General features: G+C 38.1%; 1 protein-coding gene across 4 annotated transcripts in view; it reads left to right on the forward strand.

The window, feature by feature from the left end:
• ARL15 (ADP ribosylation factor like GTPase 15) overlaps positions 1 to 8,287 on the forward strand; it is a 229,220-nt gene extending 220,933 nt beyond the window's left edge. For all 4 annotated transcript variants that reach the window (XM_030004113.2, XM_030004118.2, XM_030004114.2 and 1 more), the window contains one exon: positions 2,418 to 8,287. In XM_030004113.2, coding sequence (XP_029859973.1) covers positions 2,418 to 2,570 — 153 coding nt within the window. In that variant the 3' untranslated portion in view covers positions 2,571 to 8,287. The remainder of the gene's footprint in view (positions 1 to 2,417) is intronic.
• The last annotated feature ends 10,471 nt before the right edge of the window (positions 8,288 to 18,758 follow it).

Below are 18,758 nucleotides of genomic sequence, written 5' to 3' on the forward strand. Positions count from 1 at the left end.
TAATGACCTTTTCCTCATAATTTCTTCATATGGTATAGCCTTAATTCAAGAGGCTATGTAAATAAGATTGCAGACAGCCTTCAGTGAGCTCAAGGGGCTGATTGCAATAGTCTTCCAGCAGAGGGGGTGTGGTGGACATCCTCTGGGTTGTGGGTCTGAAACATCTCAAATTACTCAGCCATATTTCTCAGCTTAACACCAGCAGGCTACTCTATCAGCTAGCTGCACTGACACCTTGCTTTGTTATGCTTCTGTACAGCTTTTACTTCCTTCCCTATTTAGCAGTCAAGGAAGCTGTTGCTGAAATAAGCAAGAGAGCTTTCTTATCCTGCTTCTCCAGTACTATGATCGCTGCCATTAATTCGATATATTAATGGGGGTAAATTCAATTTGGTGTCACTTCAGCTGCTGGAGACATTGCAATACCTCCCTTATAAAGATTAGTATTTAGGTTCTGATCACATATGACCATGCTAACACATCAGATACTAATATGGCACTGATACAGCAATGCTAAAAAGTAGGTATGCTGATATTAAAATACTGGTTGTTGAAGTCCCATTTGTTTCAACTTGTACGCTTTCTGAAATTTGTTTGAGGAGAAGTGAATGTCAAGTACCACGCTTATTTTTCAAGCATTTGCAGGTAGTTACTGATACAATTCTGCTTTGTTGGAAATAGATTTTTAAAAGGTTTCACCTGTATCTTAGCTGGGGAAGCAGAAGTTCCCATCTCAAAATCACCATTATTTTCTGATATTTGTTACTAAACATTCTGCTTGAAATTCCTTTCTGAAAAATAAGAAAACCTTCCTGCCATACTGTCATGGTTGAATTCTGATTTGTGTCAGTTGATACAACTACAATCAGTTTCTTCTATTAGAATATATTACTGGTTAAAACTGTTGTATACACACTGTAAGAGCTGCATAGAGATGTTGCAGGTTGTTTGGGCTTTGGAAGCCGTTTTCTTTTTTCTTTCTTTCTTTCTGTTTTTTATTCCCCCTGCAAGTGGAGCCTTACACAGTGGGGCTCCAGTTGCCTGTCTAGGGCCTCTACTGCCTACCACAATACGAGCAACTGTTCCTGTTGTGCATATTTGTGGTACAGTCTGTGATAAAGGAAAATTAAGAATATTTGGCAATAATTACAAGGAACAAGAATGTCCAAATTAAGTCAGCACTAAATATTTCTGTTGGCATGTTGACAATAGCAAGTACTCATAGATATAATTTTAGATGTAAAAACTAAATGTCTATTTTGACAAGTTAAACAGGAGTAGACTTCTGGATCAAATACTATCAAAGACTAAAATTTTGATGAAAACAGTAATCTGTGGACCAAAATAACCTGCAGACTGCTGTCTTCTCCTAAGAGGCATCAAAATTATGTTTTGATATTGTACTTGCTATTTTGAAAAGTGATTGGAGTGTACTACTAGATGAAAATCTTTCCTTTCTCAGTCTTTCTGTGGGTCTGTGTTTCTGCCTTGACAATTGGTGTAATTAGTGTCAGTGGCGATTGGTCTTTCCAAGAAACTGCATATTCCTCAGTTATTTTGTCAAGGCTTATAATCACCTTAAAATTTTCAATTCTATATTACATCATATTCTTATGCCTCCTTGCTGCACAGTTGCTGCAGAACTAAAAATTGAATTAATTTAATTAAAAGGTTTCCTTCTTTATCACCATTATTAGGTATTATAGGTAAGCAGCTGAAGTCTGCTGGAAAGTGCTGGATTTTGAACTAAGATGATTGTAGAAAACCATCATGTCTCATATATAATACTTATTACTATCCCAGTCACTTTAGTGTGCTAGTCTCCTATGTTTAATTCCAGAAAAACTATCTGGTTTTGGAAGAATTTTTATTTTTCTAGTGTTCTCAAGGTCATTAAGAAACCCTCTGCTATAGTACACCTTTGACTTGAATGTTTAGGATTTGTACATTTTCAACAGTTCATTTGTGTAGCTAGAGTAGCCTGCTGACAAATTCTGCATATTAAGTGTTTACCAATAGGAGTATGATGAAACATACAGCTTTAACATTAAAATACAAACGTAACCTAAAATTTCTTAGTTACTTTTGCTGTTTTGGCTAAGTTTTTGAACACTTGTTTCATGTGCTTTGCTCTTTGCCTTGAGTCCATATAATTCTTGCCCAGACCTCCCATGCTGTTAAACGTATGGGTAGAATGGTGGCTTCCAAGCAGGTCACTCACCCCTAAAGAAAACACTTTCAGGTCACATCATATAACCTGTATTATAAGAACAGCTGTGGGTGATTCTAAAAATGAGTATCCTGATCTTTTTACATGGGTTTTTTTGATGTTTTGTTTTGTTTTATTTTTTTAGATGACAGACAGAGAGTTGTCATTATAATATTAATACATTGGTCTCTTTTTTTTTTCTTACTAGATAAAAAAATATTTTGAACTTGAGCCACTTGCACGTGGAAAGCGCTGGATTCTTAAACCCTGCTCCTTGGATGATATGGAGGCAGTAAAAGACAGCTTCTCCCTTCTGATAAACTTGCTAGAAGAGAGAGACTTCGAACCTTCAAGAATGTGAAACGCAAGAGAGAAGAGTGGTTCTCCAGGCATCACTGTACCTGCACATTCTGCTCACAGCTTAATTATGGTGTGGTATCAAGACTGTACTTTGATATGTTGTTTATACAGTTAGTGCAGAATGTCCTTTTGTTAAAATAAATATTCTGTGAACCAGGTACACAACTATTTCCAGTAAAGTTGTCTACACTACTGAAATAGGGAGTTGCTCTTTGTTTACCACTATTTCTGCACACCGCATGTTGCTTTCTTGTGTTGCGATCATCCTTGATAGGAAACTTTACACGCACAAAAATAACATAATCTGTAAAGGAGGAATTCTGTCTACTACCTTGGTTTTTAAAAAATAACTAATGTCTTAAGGATTTGTGAGACTAACTTGTATTAGCTTGTTTACTGACCCCACGATATGGAAAGCACAGCCACTGAGAACCTTAATAGGATACCTTAAAGGCAGGCAGTTTCATGTTAATGCAAAGGTTAGTCCTGAAGTTTTTCTGAGTGAAAATACAGTTAAGTTAGTTGATTCCTCTTCTAAAGTCACAGCATAACCTTGTCAAAGGCAGAACCATTATTTTGCTGGAAGTTTCCTGAAAGGTAAATTAGCAAACAGGTGTGTGCACATAACAGTATTTGGGAAAAATAGGTGACAGGTGGTCTAAGTAACAACATTTTTAGAAAACATTCAAAGTTGGATACAGTAATAATTTTCATTGAAAGTAGTTTTCCGTAAGAGAAGCAAAGCAAATGTCTGTTAATTCAGCTGTAGTTAGAAGTGTGACTGATTTTAAATAAGGATTGCTTCCTTTATCACTCAGTCATGGAGTACTACTGTTATCGTAACATTGCCAAGGCATCTATACCATAATTAAGGGCCTTCCAGTGTTTGTACTATAAGCTTCTCTTTTCAAGGGTTTATAACTTGTTCTTTCAAACTTCCTCTGGGCTAGATGTTACTTAGAAGACAAAAAAGTATTCATTGGGAACAACATTTGTAATACATTTGGAAAAATCCCATTTGGTTCCAGTAACACAGTGTATATGTCCTCTTTCCAAGTTTTCCCTGTTGTAGGTTTGCAGTTTTTTGGCTGCCTTTTGCTGATTTTTTTAAAACCTTATAAACTGATTTTGTCCATTAAAGAAACATGCCAGGTCACTTGTTCACCATTAAGTCAGTCACAACAGGGTATGTGCAGATCAGCCGCTGAACTGGTGCACACCTTGAATGTTGAGACTTGTGCATTCAGCTACCCTTGTGCATGAGTGTCTGCAAACACAAACTGTAGTGATGTGTCAGTGGTTCCTCATCGATTCTGCTTGTTTTGAAACAGTAACTCCTTTTTTCAAGGCTTTAAGCAACATAGCTTTCCACTCCGAGCATTTATTTTTTAAGTTTGAAGGTTATTGTAGTTTCTCACTAGTTTATTTGGGAATAAGGAAACAGCAAGGATCAGCTTTTAAAGGCATATAAAAGCTATTTCTCTATTACTTGCAATTATACTCTTTGTTAAACAAAATGGTTTTTCTAGTTTTTTGTTTACTTTTCATTTTCCATGGATACCTTGCATTGCTCCCTCAGAATTATATCTGTCCAAATGCATGGCCTGATGATCACTGGTTTAACTTGCCTTGTATTATCAGAAAGAGGCTAGGAAAACTGGTAAGCTCCTTGCTTAATTTTGCGATAGAATAGGCAGAAAGCCTGAAGGGCATCTCTTCTTGCTTTGTTTTTCTTCTCTTTCCTGTCAGGTCAATTGCCGCACTCCTAATACTCTTGGAAATACCCAAGAACTGGAATTGTTTATTTCAAAACACAGAGAGGAACCCTATGTTGGTTTGGTTCTCTCTGCACAGTTTAGATGGGACCCAACTGCCCATCAGTTTCTCTTGTATGGGTTGAGGAGGCTCCTTTCCCTGGATTTAAAGAGGAACTGAATCTAATTTACAGTTCCAAACTCTCTCTTAGCTGACATGAGCTTAGAGACTACAGAGTCCCCAGATTTCCTCATGGTCCCCAGATTTCTGTCCTGTTTAGGGACAATGACAAATTAGAAGTGGTGGGGAGGAGTGAGAGGATTATTTCCCACAGAAGGCAGGCAGTTTGGGGAGGCAAAAAGAGGGATTCAGAGCTTTTACTGCTTTTTCATTGAACATTAGTTAGAAGATGAGAGGTAAATTTTTTTTACTGTTTTTCCCCTTCTTTCCCATATTAAAGTTATGGACCAAAAGGTACAGCAAATGAAAATAAGCCCAACTGTATTGCATTCTTAAAAACTTATTTGTACCATCAGTGAGTCTGGTCCAAAAATTTCAGAGTTTCCGAGTTACATTTTGGTCGTGATTTCCCAACTATGCACTGTTGGACAGTGCTACATGATTAACATGCAAAAGACCCAAGTAGCTGATGAGAACATGGCTTTGGCATATGCCAGTGGCTACTTAGACTAGGACCTTTTGATGCTTAATGCTTTATCTTTAGGAAAATGCCAACTGCACAGGAGCAGTGATTTTTTTATTTTTTTTTTCAGAATGATTTTGAATATGCTTTTTCTTACTAATACAGTGATCATTCCTCACCACAGGTTGAAACAATACCTCATAACTGCTTAGGCTAAGACCAATGCTTAACTTTTCTTTGAATGTAGTTCTTCTGTGGTTTTGTGTTGTGGATGGACTTAATGGATGTGTACCCTTTTAATGTCTGTGAACACCTTCACCTTTTTATGGAGGAATTAAAAATGTTCATAGCAGCGCACGTCGCACTTCCTTCTCTAAAGTGTTGTTGAATGCTCTGGCTATGGTAGAATATGTAAGCACCATGCATTTTTTATTCAGATGACCATCTCAATTGTCTCTTTTTTTTTTTTTTTTTTTAAATCTTCTTACATGTGTTCATCATTTAGGTGAAATAAACTTGGGCACTAGGCTCTACTTTCCATGCAAGTTCATTAAGGAGTGAACATTGTCTTTTTAAAAAAGATACTGTGCTTTAATGTTCTTTAGCCATCTGTTAAATTACTTTGTGTGTGTATGTGTATGCGCCCACATTGGGCTTCTTCTCAGACCTGTGGCTGTCTGCAGTGTCTCAGCCGTCAGAATGAAAACATTATCAATCAGTATCCAACAACAGCTGGTTTTGACAAGCTTCTGTCTGCTGCCTAATGCTTTACAACTTGTCAATGAGACCTCTTTGTCTACTTGCTCTGAGCCGGTAATCTTACTACTTCCATGTTGTGTCCTGTACTTGTACTTCTAGCATTTGTATGGAAAAAAAGTTAAATCTTAGTGGGTTTTTATATTCTTTCTTGCTGTATAATGCTCAATGTGTATCTTAGCTTGCCTCTTCAAATGCTCTATACAAAAATCTGTGATGTATTATTTCATTTAAGTTCTTGCATTTCATTATATTTATAGAAGTTGCAGATTTTTGTACTGTATTAGTTAATACAGTTGCCTTTTTGTAATGGCAATTAATTTATATTACAAAATTTTGTATCTTTACTGTAGTCAGAAGTATTAGTTAACTGCCATATTATCTTGACTTTATACTAAAAATACAGTCTATACGCAGAAGCTGACCCATTCAAGTGGACAACTGCTGACATGAGGAACTTCTACTGTTTGTGATTTATACATGATTTCCACTATCAAAAAAAAAAAAAGGAAAAAAAAAGAAAATAAACACTGTGTAGAGTTGAGTTGCTAAGTTTGGATTTCTTGATAGTAGCCAGTTTGGCAGTGTGGTGTATTACCTTGATTTAGAATCTTCAAGATAAATTATTTACTCCTAGATGAAAACAAATATTACTGTATAATCATTGCTAAATTATAAATAGTTACACATTTACACACACAGATATATATATAAAAAACAAAACTTCCAAATATTGGCTGATTTATTTCCACAGCAAGATGTTGTTACTCTGGAAATATATCAAACATATTGTGGGATTATTCGTGGAACAGAGATTGGAATCATCATCACACAGTTATTCCATAGTGTTAAACTGAGGGACATTGTTTATATGACTAGAAATTATTTTTAAATCAGTGACATGACAAAGACATATACCAAAAAAAAAGCTATAGAAGTTGAGCAAAGGAAAATACTGTGGGAAAAATAAAAGCTTGCTGAGACAACTCAATGTTATATGATCAAACACTCTTTGAGTAGAAGAGACTCTCACAATGCAAGTTGTAACAGCTGATGGAAGTACAGCGCTGCTGAGCCAGGCTGGAGTTGCTGATTCAGCTACTGAGGTATGCTTTTTTCATTTTATTATTTTAAAATCTGCCTCTTACCAAGACTAGGATGGAAATGAAGGATTTGTAAACTCAGAATATTTTTTTAATTCTTTTGTTTCATATAAATAGGAACTGAAAATCTGCTAATCATGGCTCATTTGATAGCTCTTGAAAGAATTTTCATTAGCTCATTAGCCCTTTGACCTAATAGTTCAAACAAATAAAAACATCTGTTTGTGTCAGCTGTAGGGTGAGCCATCCAGGGCCTAGGTTAACATGAGGATGAGGGAGAGTCCCCCATATCCTACATGAAAACAAAAACCATACCGTTTTCAGTATCTGCAGTTGAAAAGAACCCCTGAAATCAAGTAGAGCTCCTGAATTCTATTAGGTGAAGAGACTGAAAAAGATCGTTACCCTTCTCAATCCTCAGCCCTCATGGGTGAACTGACTAACTTCATTGTGTGGGTTGGACTGAAGATCAGGGCTAATTTAACTAGTTCTGAGACATTTATGCCTAATGCTAGCTGCTTATAATGTATTTTAGCTTTTTTCACAGCTATATTTAGAGAAGCCAAAGTATGCTGTATATATTGCTTGTTCATTCACCAGATTTCATGGGAAAATGTACTATGTGGTATTCTGGTGGGTTTTGGTGGAATATATTCAGGGCAGCCTTGTTTGTGGAGTGTATGTTTGTGCATCAAGCATGTTCAGCAGTTCTATTTATGGTGTCTTATATATGCCTTAATTTTTTAATCACTGAAACGGTCTAGAAAAGGCAGATACTCAAATGTGAATATTGGTGCTAACAGTAGCCTGTGCAGCTCCAGTTATCTGTGGCAGTAAGGTAGGGAGAACAGAAGAGAGATACTTTAATCATCTGGTTGTCAGGTTTACAGTAAATCCAACAAAAGTGTTCAGCAAAAGGTCCTGTGCTGGTTTGGGATGATTATGGAATATTAAGAGGTGATTTTGTGAAGAGAAGGAATGACATAATCCATGGCCAGCCATACTACTATTATGGGAGTAGCGGGACTCCTTGCCTGAAAATAGTCTAGTTTTGGTAAAGACCGTATTTGTAATGAAAAGCTGTTGTATAGTTAATTTCTAAGCACAGAAAAATTTCTTTACACATGAAAAATCTGTGCATATATTTGAGAACCTGCCCACATGCTAATAAGTAAGAGGCATGAATTGTACCTATTATGCTTGTGTGCAATATAAGGAAAGCCATTCACAATTAATTTTCTCAATTCTCACTGTTAGATTGTGAGCTAAAACTGACAAGAAATAAAACCAGCTATCACAGCACTTCTTTTTTACCTGTCACCTTGAAATAGCGAAATGCTGTTGTTCATTTTTATTACTATGCCATGTAACTATAATTTATTGCATTTCAGTGTGCACTGGAAAGTATTTGCATGTATTAAGTAAAACAAGACAAAAATAAATCCTTTTGTGGTTTGGCAACTTCCTTGTATGAAGAACGGCCCTCTTTCTAAGGAGACATTTACCATTGGAGTACAGAAGCCTCATATTATAGCTTTGTTATAAATTACTGCTAACTGAAATGCTAAATCATGGAAATCCCAAACAAAAGATCTGTTACTGTTTAAATGCATAGTCCCAAAGATAGTGTGGAGGAGAGAGCAAAATCATGACTTGCATATACATGTTGCAAAACCAAACCAAGCTTAATGGCCAATCACACAGCAAAGTATTTGGTATTTTAACAATGTGACAGTCTTGGATTTGGAAGGTTGATAGATTTTTCAGGATCAAAAGGGCATTTCGTAAAAAGTTTAATTTTATGGTAGGTTACATTTTGGGCCCTGTCAACTTTGACACAGTCCCTTTAAAGCAACAATTCCTGCTGTGTGTTAAGGTTGGCACTCTAAAAATTTCTTCCATAGAAATTAATCCATACTGCATTCTGTTAGCACATGCTAAAATAGCATTTTCTGTCCTGTGTCACCTCATTTACTTGAAAGCACATACCCATCTTCCACTAATACACATCTTGCTATTTTTTGAAACAAAAGCTTCAGCTTCATCTTATAGTAGGCTTTGTGTGCTACCACGTTCAATAGCATATCCTCAGAGAAGCTTATACACTCAAATTATAGTATTGTTGTATACCCTTCAAAAACCCCATTTCTGCCAGTATTTTTAATGCTTATAAAAACAAATGTCTATTTGCAAAACTGTATCAGAATTATTTTATTACAGCCTTTCCATGTATGGTGTCTTTGTAAGACCTAGAGATACAAGATGTGAATGAGATTGTACCATTTAAAATTAACACCGATTAAACTGCAGTATCTGGGAAATTGCTTTTTTTATTTAACAGTGGAATGAATGATGTAATCTCATCATTGCCTCAATTTTACCTTGCTATAGAGAAGAAACGAACACTTATTGTGAATAATGTAAATTATAACAGCCTTAGTCCATCTTTACTAAATGGCTTTGCCAATGAGATTGTTGTCATCCTCTCTGGTTTATATGTGTGTCAGTTGAAGTTGAAAGCCTTCCTTCAAGTATCTGAAACTAAGGTTAATTTAAAAGAAAAAATGCTAATTGCCTTTTCTAAAAATATTTTTGTACATGATTTGCAGGAGTGTGACTGATGCAGAAAAGTTCACTGTTTTACCTTTAAAATATAGAGTGTGACCTTTTGGTTACAGTAAATACAGTACTGCAAGTCTGGTAAAGTCATCACATATACTAAAGGTATTGAGACCATTTACCTCACATTCCTCCCTATTAGCTTCCACAATTAACATGATCCACAGCTGAAAAAATAATTCTAGTTGTCAGTGATAAATGGGGTGAAATCGTCAATCACTGAAGTTGACAGTATTATTTTAAAAAGATAATGCAAACAAATGTTTACCCAAAGATAGCAGTATGTTGCTGAGATTTTGTTCCTCAGGGTTCTCTTATTTCATTCACATGGCAAGCTGACTTTAGTGCTTAGTGTCGGACCAAAGAGAGCTTTTTTTCTTTTCTTTTTTTCTGTAGCATGAAGAGTACTAAACACTCAAGCACCAAAGTCTTTAGCAGAACCAGGAACATTCCTGGTAACCCTCTAAGATCTGAGACAGGACTTCAGCTTTTTGTTTATTTGTTTTCTTTTCTTGGTATGAATGTGCAGACCTGAGGTTTTGGTTTAGGCCTGTGTCCACTGAGAGGTGCCAGTAATATAGGAGTCTACTGTTATGGGCTATATAAATATCTTGCCTATTTTAGCAGTTGCTTTTGATCTCTGAAGAATTTAAATATCAAGGTCAAATATTGTGTGGTGGTTTCATATGTAGATGTATTGGTGACCTAGACATTAAAAAAAATGCATACAGTGTTTTTAGAGAAGGAATCTCTTGTCTTTTCCATTCTCAATGCTGAGGAGAAATCTTACATAAAAGTGCTTTGGGATGGTGAATCTTGTTTTGGTTGTTTGTAAGAGATTCAGCAGGCAGTTTTGCCTTTAGGTTTGGTCAAATCAAATGGAAGAGAAACTGTTTCTTCTTTTAAGTTTGGCATTTTATACTACCTGGATACTGGTGATTAGCATGTTCTCAAGCACTTCATCTGTGAGAACCAGTTCACATCTAACCTGATTAAGGCCTGAAGGAGGTGGTCACTACTAATCAGTGTTTGCAGTTACTGATTTGATCTTTTTAATTCCTGTGTGCATGTAAGGTTTAAAAAAACCCTTGGTATTCACGCCTGTTTACACATATCTATCCTGCATCATGCAAGTGTGTCCTTGGAGTAGTTGTTGAGGCAGGTCTGGAGTTCCCCTTGCACTCAAAAGGATCAGTTCATTCCCAGTTGTCTCCAGATGAGACACGGTATTGTGGCCTCTCTCCACCAGAGTGTGCATGAAGACCCATTTCTCACATCTTTTGCATTTCCATATTTGCATAGTTTGGATGGAAACTCTGGTTCATGCAGTAACTGATCTTTGGTGATGGGTTTATCTTTTAGTAAAGCAGGGTCTTTTACAGGAGGACTAGCTCTGAGGTTCTGTTTTATGATTAAAATTACAGGTTACAATGCAAATAAAACTGGAAAATGTAACTGTTAGTCAATGGGTTTTAGTATAACTAAAAGCCAAGATCAAGCTGGTTCTGGTCCAGCTGACTGATGCTGAAAATGGATTTGCATTTGCTAATCTCAGAATTAAAGCAGAAAAAGTTGCCAAGAATAGACATTGCCCTATTCAACAAGAGCGGTGCAGAAGGTTAGCCCAGTGTAGCTGGAGATATGGGCCACCATTACAAATGGCACTGAGACCTCCGTCTCTCTGATGGGAGGCAGGGGTAGCCATCTGCCTGAACCTATGACCTGCAGACCATAAGATGTTTAACATGTCCACCACAGAGCTGAGGAGATACTGATAGCAGCTCTACCTTGCCAGGTCATGCCGACCCGTCTTCCTCCAGAGAGTGGTTCAAATGCCCTGCAGCTGCTGTCCCAGCAGAGCCCGCTGCTCACCAGCGACGTGCCTCTACCGTGGGAGCCCCGTGTAACTTGTTACGAGCTGCTTGGAGTTCAAGAGCCATAAGCCAGCCATGCCTGGCTTACTGAGATAAGCACTTTTCAAGACGATGAAAGAAATACTGAAATGGGAAAATCGGTAATGGTGGCATGCCTCCACACCTGTCATGCTGTGTTACAATTTCAGTCTTTGATTGTTGGTCCCATAAAGGTGCCGGGTTTTTTCATGTTATTAAAGCAATTACAGTTATTATACTAAATTTGTCCTTTCTGAAGGGAGCAAGAACAAATGAGGGAGGATTTGCATACCAATTGAGCCTGGATGTGGGGGGAAATCACAGCAGGCCTGCTTGGCAGACAGATGAGGCAGTGAGGAGACATTATAAAGGAGCATGGGACGGAGACACCCTCCTTTGCAGCCCTTTGCTGGTGACCCTTTGAGGAATGTCTCCCAACTGTCTGGCAGATTCATTTGAATGAGAGACAGTTTGGCGCACTGTCATCCCGGGCAGATCAAAGCCCGCTCCTTGGTCAGCCAGAGGAGACATGTGGAAGGCCTCCCCCCCCCGGGCAAGGCCCTTCCCCCGGCACTACTCAGACCTCCCTACTGCTTCTCTCAGAGCAGTACCCCTGTGTAATGGCAGCTGTCCCACCCTGTGCTTTTGGGCATACCATCTTACCTCAGGAGCAGGAGCACCTGCGTCTGAACATGGCGGTGTTCACCTTGGAGCCGCCGAGCCGGGCTCCCAGGTGGCTGCAGCAGGGCTGCGCCCTGGGTTGCTCCCCAAGAAGGGTGCCGGGTCGCCGGTGCAGGTGTTTGTAGTTCAGAAGAGCAAGGTGAGGCGGACGGTAGGTTTCAAAGCTGGTTTAAGTGGCAACAGAGTTGGCTTTTGAGCACGGGAAGCCATTTGCAATGTCCCCGTTTCCTACCATGGTTGCGTTTCTTTACACAAGGTTCCTTGTGTTTCTAGGGACGGGGCGGGGGGGGCTGTTTCTGGCTCTCAAGAATGCTATCGAAAACTTAGGAAACATACCGATTTTTTCCCTGGCACTGAGTTTTATGCCCCAAGTCACTGCTAAACAAAGTGTGCCCCTGTGAAGATCAGTGGTGTGAAGGAAACACGAGCGTGTGGCCCTCTCCAGGGACTCGATGAGCTCACAGCTCACACATTGTCACCTACAGCATTACAGTTGCTGGAAAGTCCCTGCTCACCAGCATCCTGAAGCAATACAGCCTTTTGACTTCAAAAGTGAGCATTGGTAAAGGGGAGAAACACAGATGGGAACAATGAATTCTTAAATTTTAGTCCTATCTCCAGACCTTGCTTCCTTGACTCTGAGCCTGTCCATGGTTGTGATACTGTTTTGCTGCTGCTTTGGACATAGATACAGGGCTTTGGGTGTCCATTAACTTCTGTGAAGTGCTCAAGTACAGGAGAATGTGGAATTTTTTGGTGGCTATGGGGCTCGTGCCTTTACTGGTGTGTAAAGATAAAGGCTATAATCTTTGTGCTGGCCACCTTCCACCCAGAGATGTAGAGAGAAGTTTCCAAGTACTTCAGGTATCCACAGCTGCCTCTTTAAAAGAAAAACTGCTGGGTATTATGGAAACTAGAAGTTTTGCCACTTCAAGCAATCAAATCTGGGAAAGTTTATGATCTGGTTTAAATGTTGAAAATTGACCCCCTTTGTTAGGTTTGGACTAATTGCAGCCCAGCAAGCCTCGTAGTGAGTAATTGATGTGAAAATTAGTTTTCTGATATCACTAGTAGCTGAATAGCGTATCTGCAAAATACATTACTTGCAAATGAACCTTTGGATCATTAGGTTGTCCGCACTGACACAGCCCTGGAATATGCTGTTTAAATAAGGAAGGATGCTGTTGTAGTTTATTTAAAGTAATGTCATTTGATGCTAAATGAGATGCTTTGAATTCCTATAGATATAAAAAAATGCAGTCTGTTTCTCTTTTTTAGGAAAAAAATTGGTTTTACAGTTGTTTTTGTAAGTGGAAGAATGTTCTGAAGAGGTGTATCTTCATGTGTCAGCATTTTCAGCTATATTATAGGGTGAGAAACAAATTGCTTTCCTGACTTAACATTTACAACTCTAGGATATCAAAACCAATAACTGCATTGTTCATTAAAATTAAACTGGCAAAAGCCTGTCTGCTTGAAAGTACATATTACTTTTTTTAAAAAGTCTTTAACAGTAACAAGTGTAGCAAACATCCTAAATTAGAACATGCAGGTGATGTCGGATCATCTCCTTAACTATTTTGAAGAGTTCTCTGTGTTTCAATGTCAGTCCTGTTTCAACTGTAAAAGAGTAACTGGGTAGAGTATAAGCTACCAGAGTCATGGCTGTTGCTGAGTATCCACTGCTTAACCATGACAACTGTTCTACCTTTCAGTTGTGTTTCAAGACTGATCCAGAAATACTCATTTATTGCCATAGTTTAAGTTAGATCAATGATACAGAAGTTACTGTCTGGGCATTCAAATACAGAATGACCAGCTTTTTACTTGGGTATCTTCCTCCATAGCCGCAGAAGAAATATTTTCCTTTTTTGCACTATGTTATTTAAATTTGAGAAAACAATTGAAACGATAATTAGGCAGGAAAGCTAACTCTCCTATTCCAGGCAATGAAGAGAAACCACTTGGCAGGTAAAACATCCTGCTCTAGAAATCCTGGTGGACTCATTGATTTATAAAGATCTATTCAGTTCTCACAGTTATTAAACTAGAGGTACTAAGGTTTGAAGGACATCACCAACTGGTCTTAGTCACAGTGCAAGTAATGGCATTTCTCCAATGTCATATTTTTGCTGACTTTTTAAAACAAATAATCAAACCTTTACTTCTGACCACTCCATGGGTTAGTAACCCAATAATAAAGAAAATAGCTCAGACTTCTGAAATTCAGTGATGTTTGTGAATATATTTTTCCTTATAGTATTTGATCTTTAAAGAATACAGAAATATTTTTATCTTTTTTTTAAGTCAATATTTTAAAATTTTTTACTTGCTTTATTCATTGCTAATTTTACCCTGATGAGGATTTTTTCATAGATAGAATAGAATAGTATAGTTCAGTTGGAAGGAACCTACAACAATCACCTAGTCCAACCGCCTGACCAATTCAGGGCTGACCAAATGTTAAAGCATGTTGTTAAGAGCATTGTCCAAATACCTTTTAAACACTGACAGGCTTGGGGCATTGACCACGTCTCTAGGAAGCCTGTTCCAGTGTTTGATTACCCTCTCGGTAAAGACATGTTTCCTAATATCCAGCCTGAACCTCCCCTGGCACAGCTTTGAACCATTCCCATGCATTCTGTTACAGGATACCACGGATCACTCCCATAAATAGCAAAGATGCTAATTTTTGGATTGCAACTGTACAAACTTGTTCAGAAAGCATTTTCTGCTGTAAACTGCTCCATCAGAAACCTGTTTTTTCTTTTTGTCTACATCTGCTGCTCAGTACTATGTCTCATATTATGCCCTCTCAAGCATTCCCCTTGCATGCAAGGTTCTCAAAAGCAAACACTTTCAATATGTTTCTGCATTCCTAGTGAAAAAAAAAAAGGTCTCAGGATGTTCAAATAACATACAATATGTTTTTATTTAATGCAAAGAGATGCAAGAAAAAAACATGTTGACCTCTCTCCAGTAAGTTTTCTCAAGAACATTGCAAAATACATGTAAACTGCCTTGACCTATTCAACCTTTCCAGATGCATCGTTCTCCTGGGTAGCTAGACAGATGTAGAGTCAAGTGGGAGTGCAGATAAGCATGTTGGATACCACCACTGTACTGAGATATGTAGGCCTCCATATGGTAAGGTAAATGCCATCATTTTTTTCCTGTTTTAAAGTTTCCTATGAGGAAAGTTTAGCCCTATTTGCAGTTACAGAACAGAGGGAAAGTCTTGTCTATATGCATTTTATAAAATAGCTCTTTCCTTTAATCATTTATGGAATGTTATAGTGGAATACATAAAATGTTACAATATTTATTTCTCTTTCAGAATTGCTGGGGTTTTTCCTCATCTGTGGAAATTACTTGCTCTTACTGAGCAGTGCCTGATCTGCACGTCTGTATTCTGTGGTTACTTTAATGCCACAGTATATCAGATTCAGTTTCTTGAACTAAAAAGTATAGGAAATTCAGAAAGAAAAATATTACCAAAGTAACTTGATCAGAGAGTTCTGTAGGGAAAATCGATGTGTGTGCTCAAAATGGCACTCAGAGAAAATGCTGTGTTTAAAAACAATAAAAAACATTACACTGACATTTCAGAGGATGTAAATGTGAGATTCTGTTATCAGAATTACTTTAGTGTCAGATATACTTACCTATAGTTGCCTTTATTTTGAAACTTTGTCATCTATCCTCATTTCTTTATCTGTCTTTGTAACACATCTTTCCAAACACCACACAGTCTGGATTTCATTCTCAGTAAAATTCCCTGTCCTCCTGCAGTTATCCCCAATATCAAAATTAGGGCATAACTGGCCCACCTTCATGCCAAAGCAGTTGATCAACTCTCTTACGGGGACTTACAGCTCTTGTTTTTCAGAGCTATGGGGACAGTGGTGCTGATGGTCTCACAGCACGTTGCAATTATACATACCTTTTCCCCTCCATCTGTGAATTCTCTTCATGTCTGCAGCATATATACAGTATGGAATGAGTCTCCAGTGGAAGAAAAGTCTTCAATGGATGAAAGGGCAGAGCAGAAATACTTGGAGCAAGGGAGCATTTCCACAGCATGCAGGGTCAGCTTGGCAAATCTATACAAACTGACTAGAGGGGATGATGGGTATCACCTTCCCTCGCTTAGGACAAATGTATTTCAGAAACAGTGAATTAGTTTCTTGTTCCAGCACTTGCAAAACAACCCCCTGATCCTTGGTCATGGTATCCTGAGCTTGGGTCTTGAACTCAGGCAGAAGAGGTGAATTTCTTCTCTCTGGCTGGCCAGATTACACTGCTTTCCCCAAGGCAGGCAGGTTTACTTTTTTTTTTCATCTCAAGGCCATCGTGCTGTTCTCTGAGTAGGGAGGTCTAGTGCTTACCCAGAAACTTTGACTAGGTCAGAACATTGAGCTTCATCAGACCTATTCAGCTAACAACATAGAAAACCAGTAAACTTTCATTACTTTCCGGCTTCATTTCTTGATCTTCAAGACCCTAAAAAAAGGCACTAACATCCAAAAGACCATACCTCCTTTTTGTACAGCCATAGTAGCTATGAGGCCTCGGAATGCCTTGAGCAGTGACCTCTGGGTGGCTGCAAGCAACATCTTCTTAAGGGAAGGTGGCATCTGTGGCACAGTTCAGCACAAAGGCTAACATCACAGCTTAGCACTTTTAACAAAATGGCACAATGCCAGTAGCTCTGATCAGACCATTGCCAGACAACATCTCAAAATCATTCTGGGCAATGTTTTCTTAACTGGCTATTTATCTCAGATTCCCTCTTGCCCTTTCAAGCAATTGAAATCTTGCTGGGAAAAAGGGCAGGTTTTAGAATTTTACATACAACTTAGTGTTGGGAGTTTTAAGAAAGTAGTGTTGTTGTTCAAGGCTGGCAGTTATGTCTGGAGCCTTCCACAGAATGTCTATTGCCTCTCTGATAGGAGCCGAGACCCATCATGGTGCTGACATTCAGGCCGTTATCCCATGATTATTTACAGGTGTATGTAACAGTTTGAAGTATGCATGGGTTTTAGATGATGACTGCTACATAACATGTAGCTAAACTATCTTGCCATCCAGACAGAACAACAGTTAAAATAGAGGAAGCTGTGTCAATATTTCCCCATTTTTATCTAGGTTTTATGGAGTGCCCTTGAATGTCTGTCTGGGCAGTACTAGCTGTTAGCTCTCCCGCAAAGATGTTTTGTCTGATATAATGGTAGTTAAACTATTTCTATCGCTTCTCCTCCTCACATCAATATTTAATCAATGCTATAGTTTTGTCTTGTTGGAACATCCTGACTTACCATTATTCTCCTATGGCTCCTTCTCCTTTGTTATCCAAATCCCTTTACAAGCCCACAGAATTAAGCCTCACAACATCCCCTACAAAAGTGAGGACTTTTTCCTTTCATTTTGCAGAAAGGGAGATCAAATGCAGAGTGATTTTGACTTGAAGATTACCTGGACTCTGAAGCAAAGCTGGTGTTTGAACATAGGCTCTCACTGTAGTGCTTTCCCTATGCAACTAAGGCCTTCCAAAGATGAGACCAGCAAAGCAGGATTGTAATCCTTTCATGTTAATCTTCCCAAGGCACTTTCACTTTGGTAACCCAACCAAATTTGTCTAGTAACAGGGGCTTGATTTCATTACTCACAACTAACATGTTGTACCTTGCAAACAGTTATAACTCTCTTCTGCAGCTGTTTCAGAGGAGACAGGGTGGTGTTCCAGCATGGCTCAGATTTTAGTTTTGTCCTTTGGGATAAAAACTGAGTTTTGCATTGCAGTACTGTGGTTATATTGAGGCAATGTGTGTACAATAGTGTAATTTCACCTGATGCAGGAATTGTATACTTATGTCTTGGCTCCTATTAAGAAGATGATTGAATGATGGCTTTCATGAAAGACTAATTTTAAGGACACTTTTGACTGAGCAGTACATGGATTTTGGCTTTGTCTTTTTGACGAGTTTTATACAAGAAAGGATCTGTTTGGTGTAGTTCGTTTCTTTCAGCTGTAGCTAAACATTCACATGTATCTTTTGAACAATGTGAACTCAAAGCCAGTCAGCCATGACAAAAGGTATCTGTTCACAATTTAGAATCTGTTCTATTACATATTTCAAACCATCGCTACTGGATTAAATTATACTACTAACTGTATCAGATTTATGGACAGTTCATGTTGTTATTTAAATGTATTATTCATTTCTTTACTATAATTCAAATCAATTAGTTTCTAATTTTCTGGCAATATGAAGTTCAGATTTGCGTGTAAGCTGAGTTATGGAACCATGTATTGTGGTTCTCAAAGTTCAAGCTGATTCTATTTAAACCAAATGGGTTCATGTGGCTATTTCAGCCTCAAATATTTTGAACTATGTTAAATTTATTTACAGTTTTAGTGGGGGAAAAAGTGTCAGGGTTAAAATTTTCTTAAAAAGTAAGTTATTTAAGGTTAAGTAACTTGTTTTTAAATGAAAATATACTTGCAAATAAGATGTGCCATAATTTTGTATCTCTTCTGAATGTGATATATCCATCTGTACAGTTATCCCTGACTCACCAGAGCTGAATAGTAATTGAGCAGTGGTAATACCACACAGTGAATCACCAGTGCCACTTCTTGCAACCCATCCTTGGTTTTTCATTAGGTCTCTATCTACCTACTGGTCTTCATGATCTGAAGGGACTGCATACAGATGTATTGCAGCAGATGCTTGATT

The sequence above is a fragment of the Aquila chrysaetos genome, chromosome Z (assembly GCF_900496995.4).
Source record: "Aquila chrysaetos chrysaetos chromosome Z, bAquChr1.4, whole genome shotgun sequence".
NCBI classification, from domain to species: Eukaryota; Metazoa; Chordata; class Aves; order Accipitriformes; family Accipitridae; genus Aquila; species Aquila chrysaetos.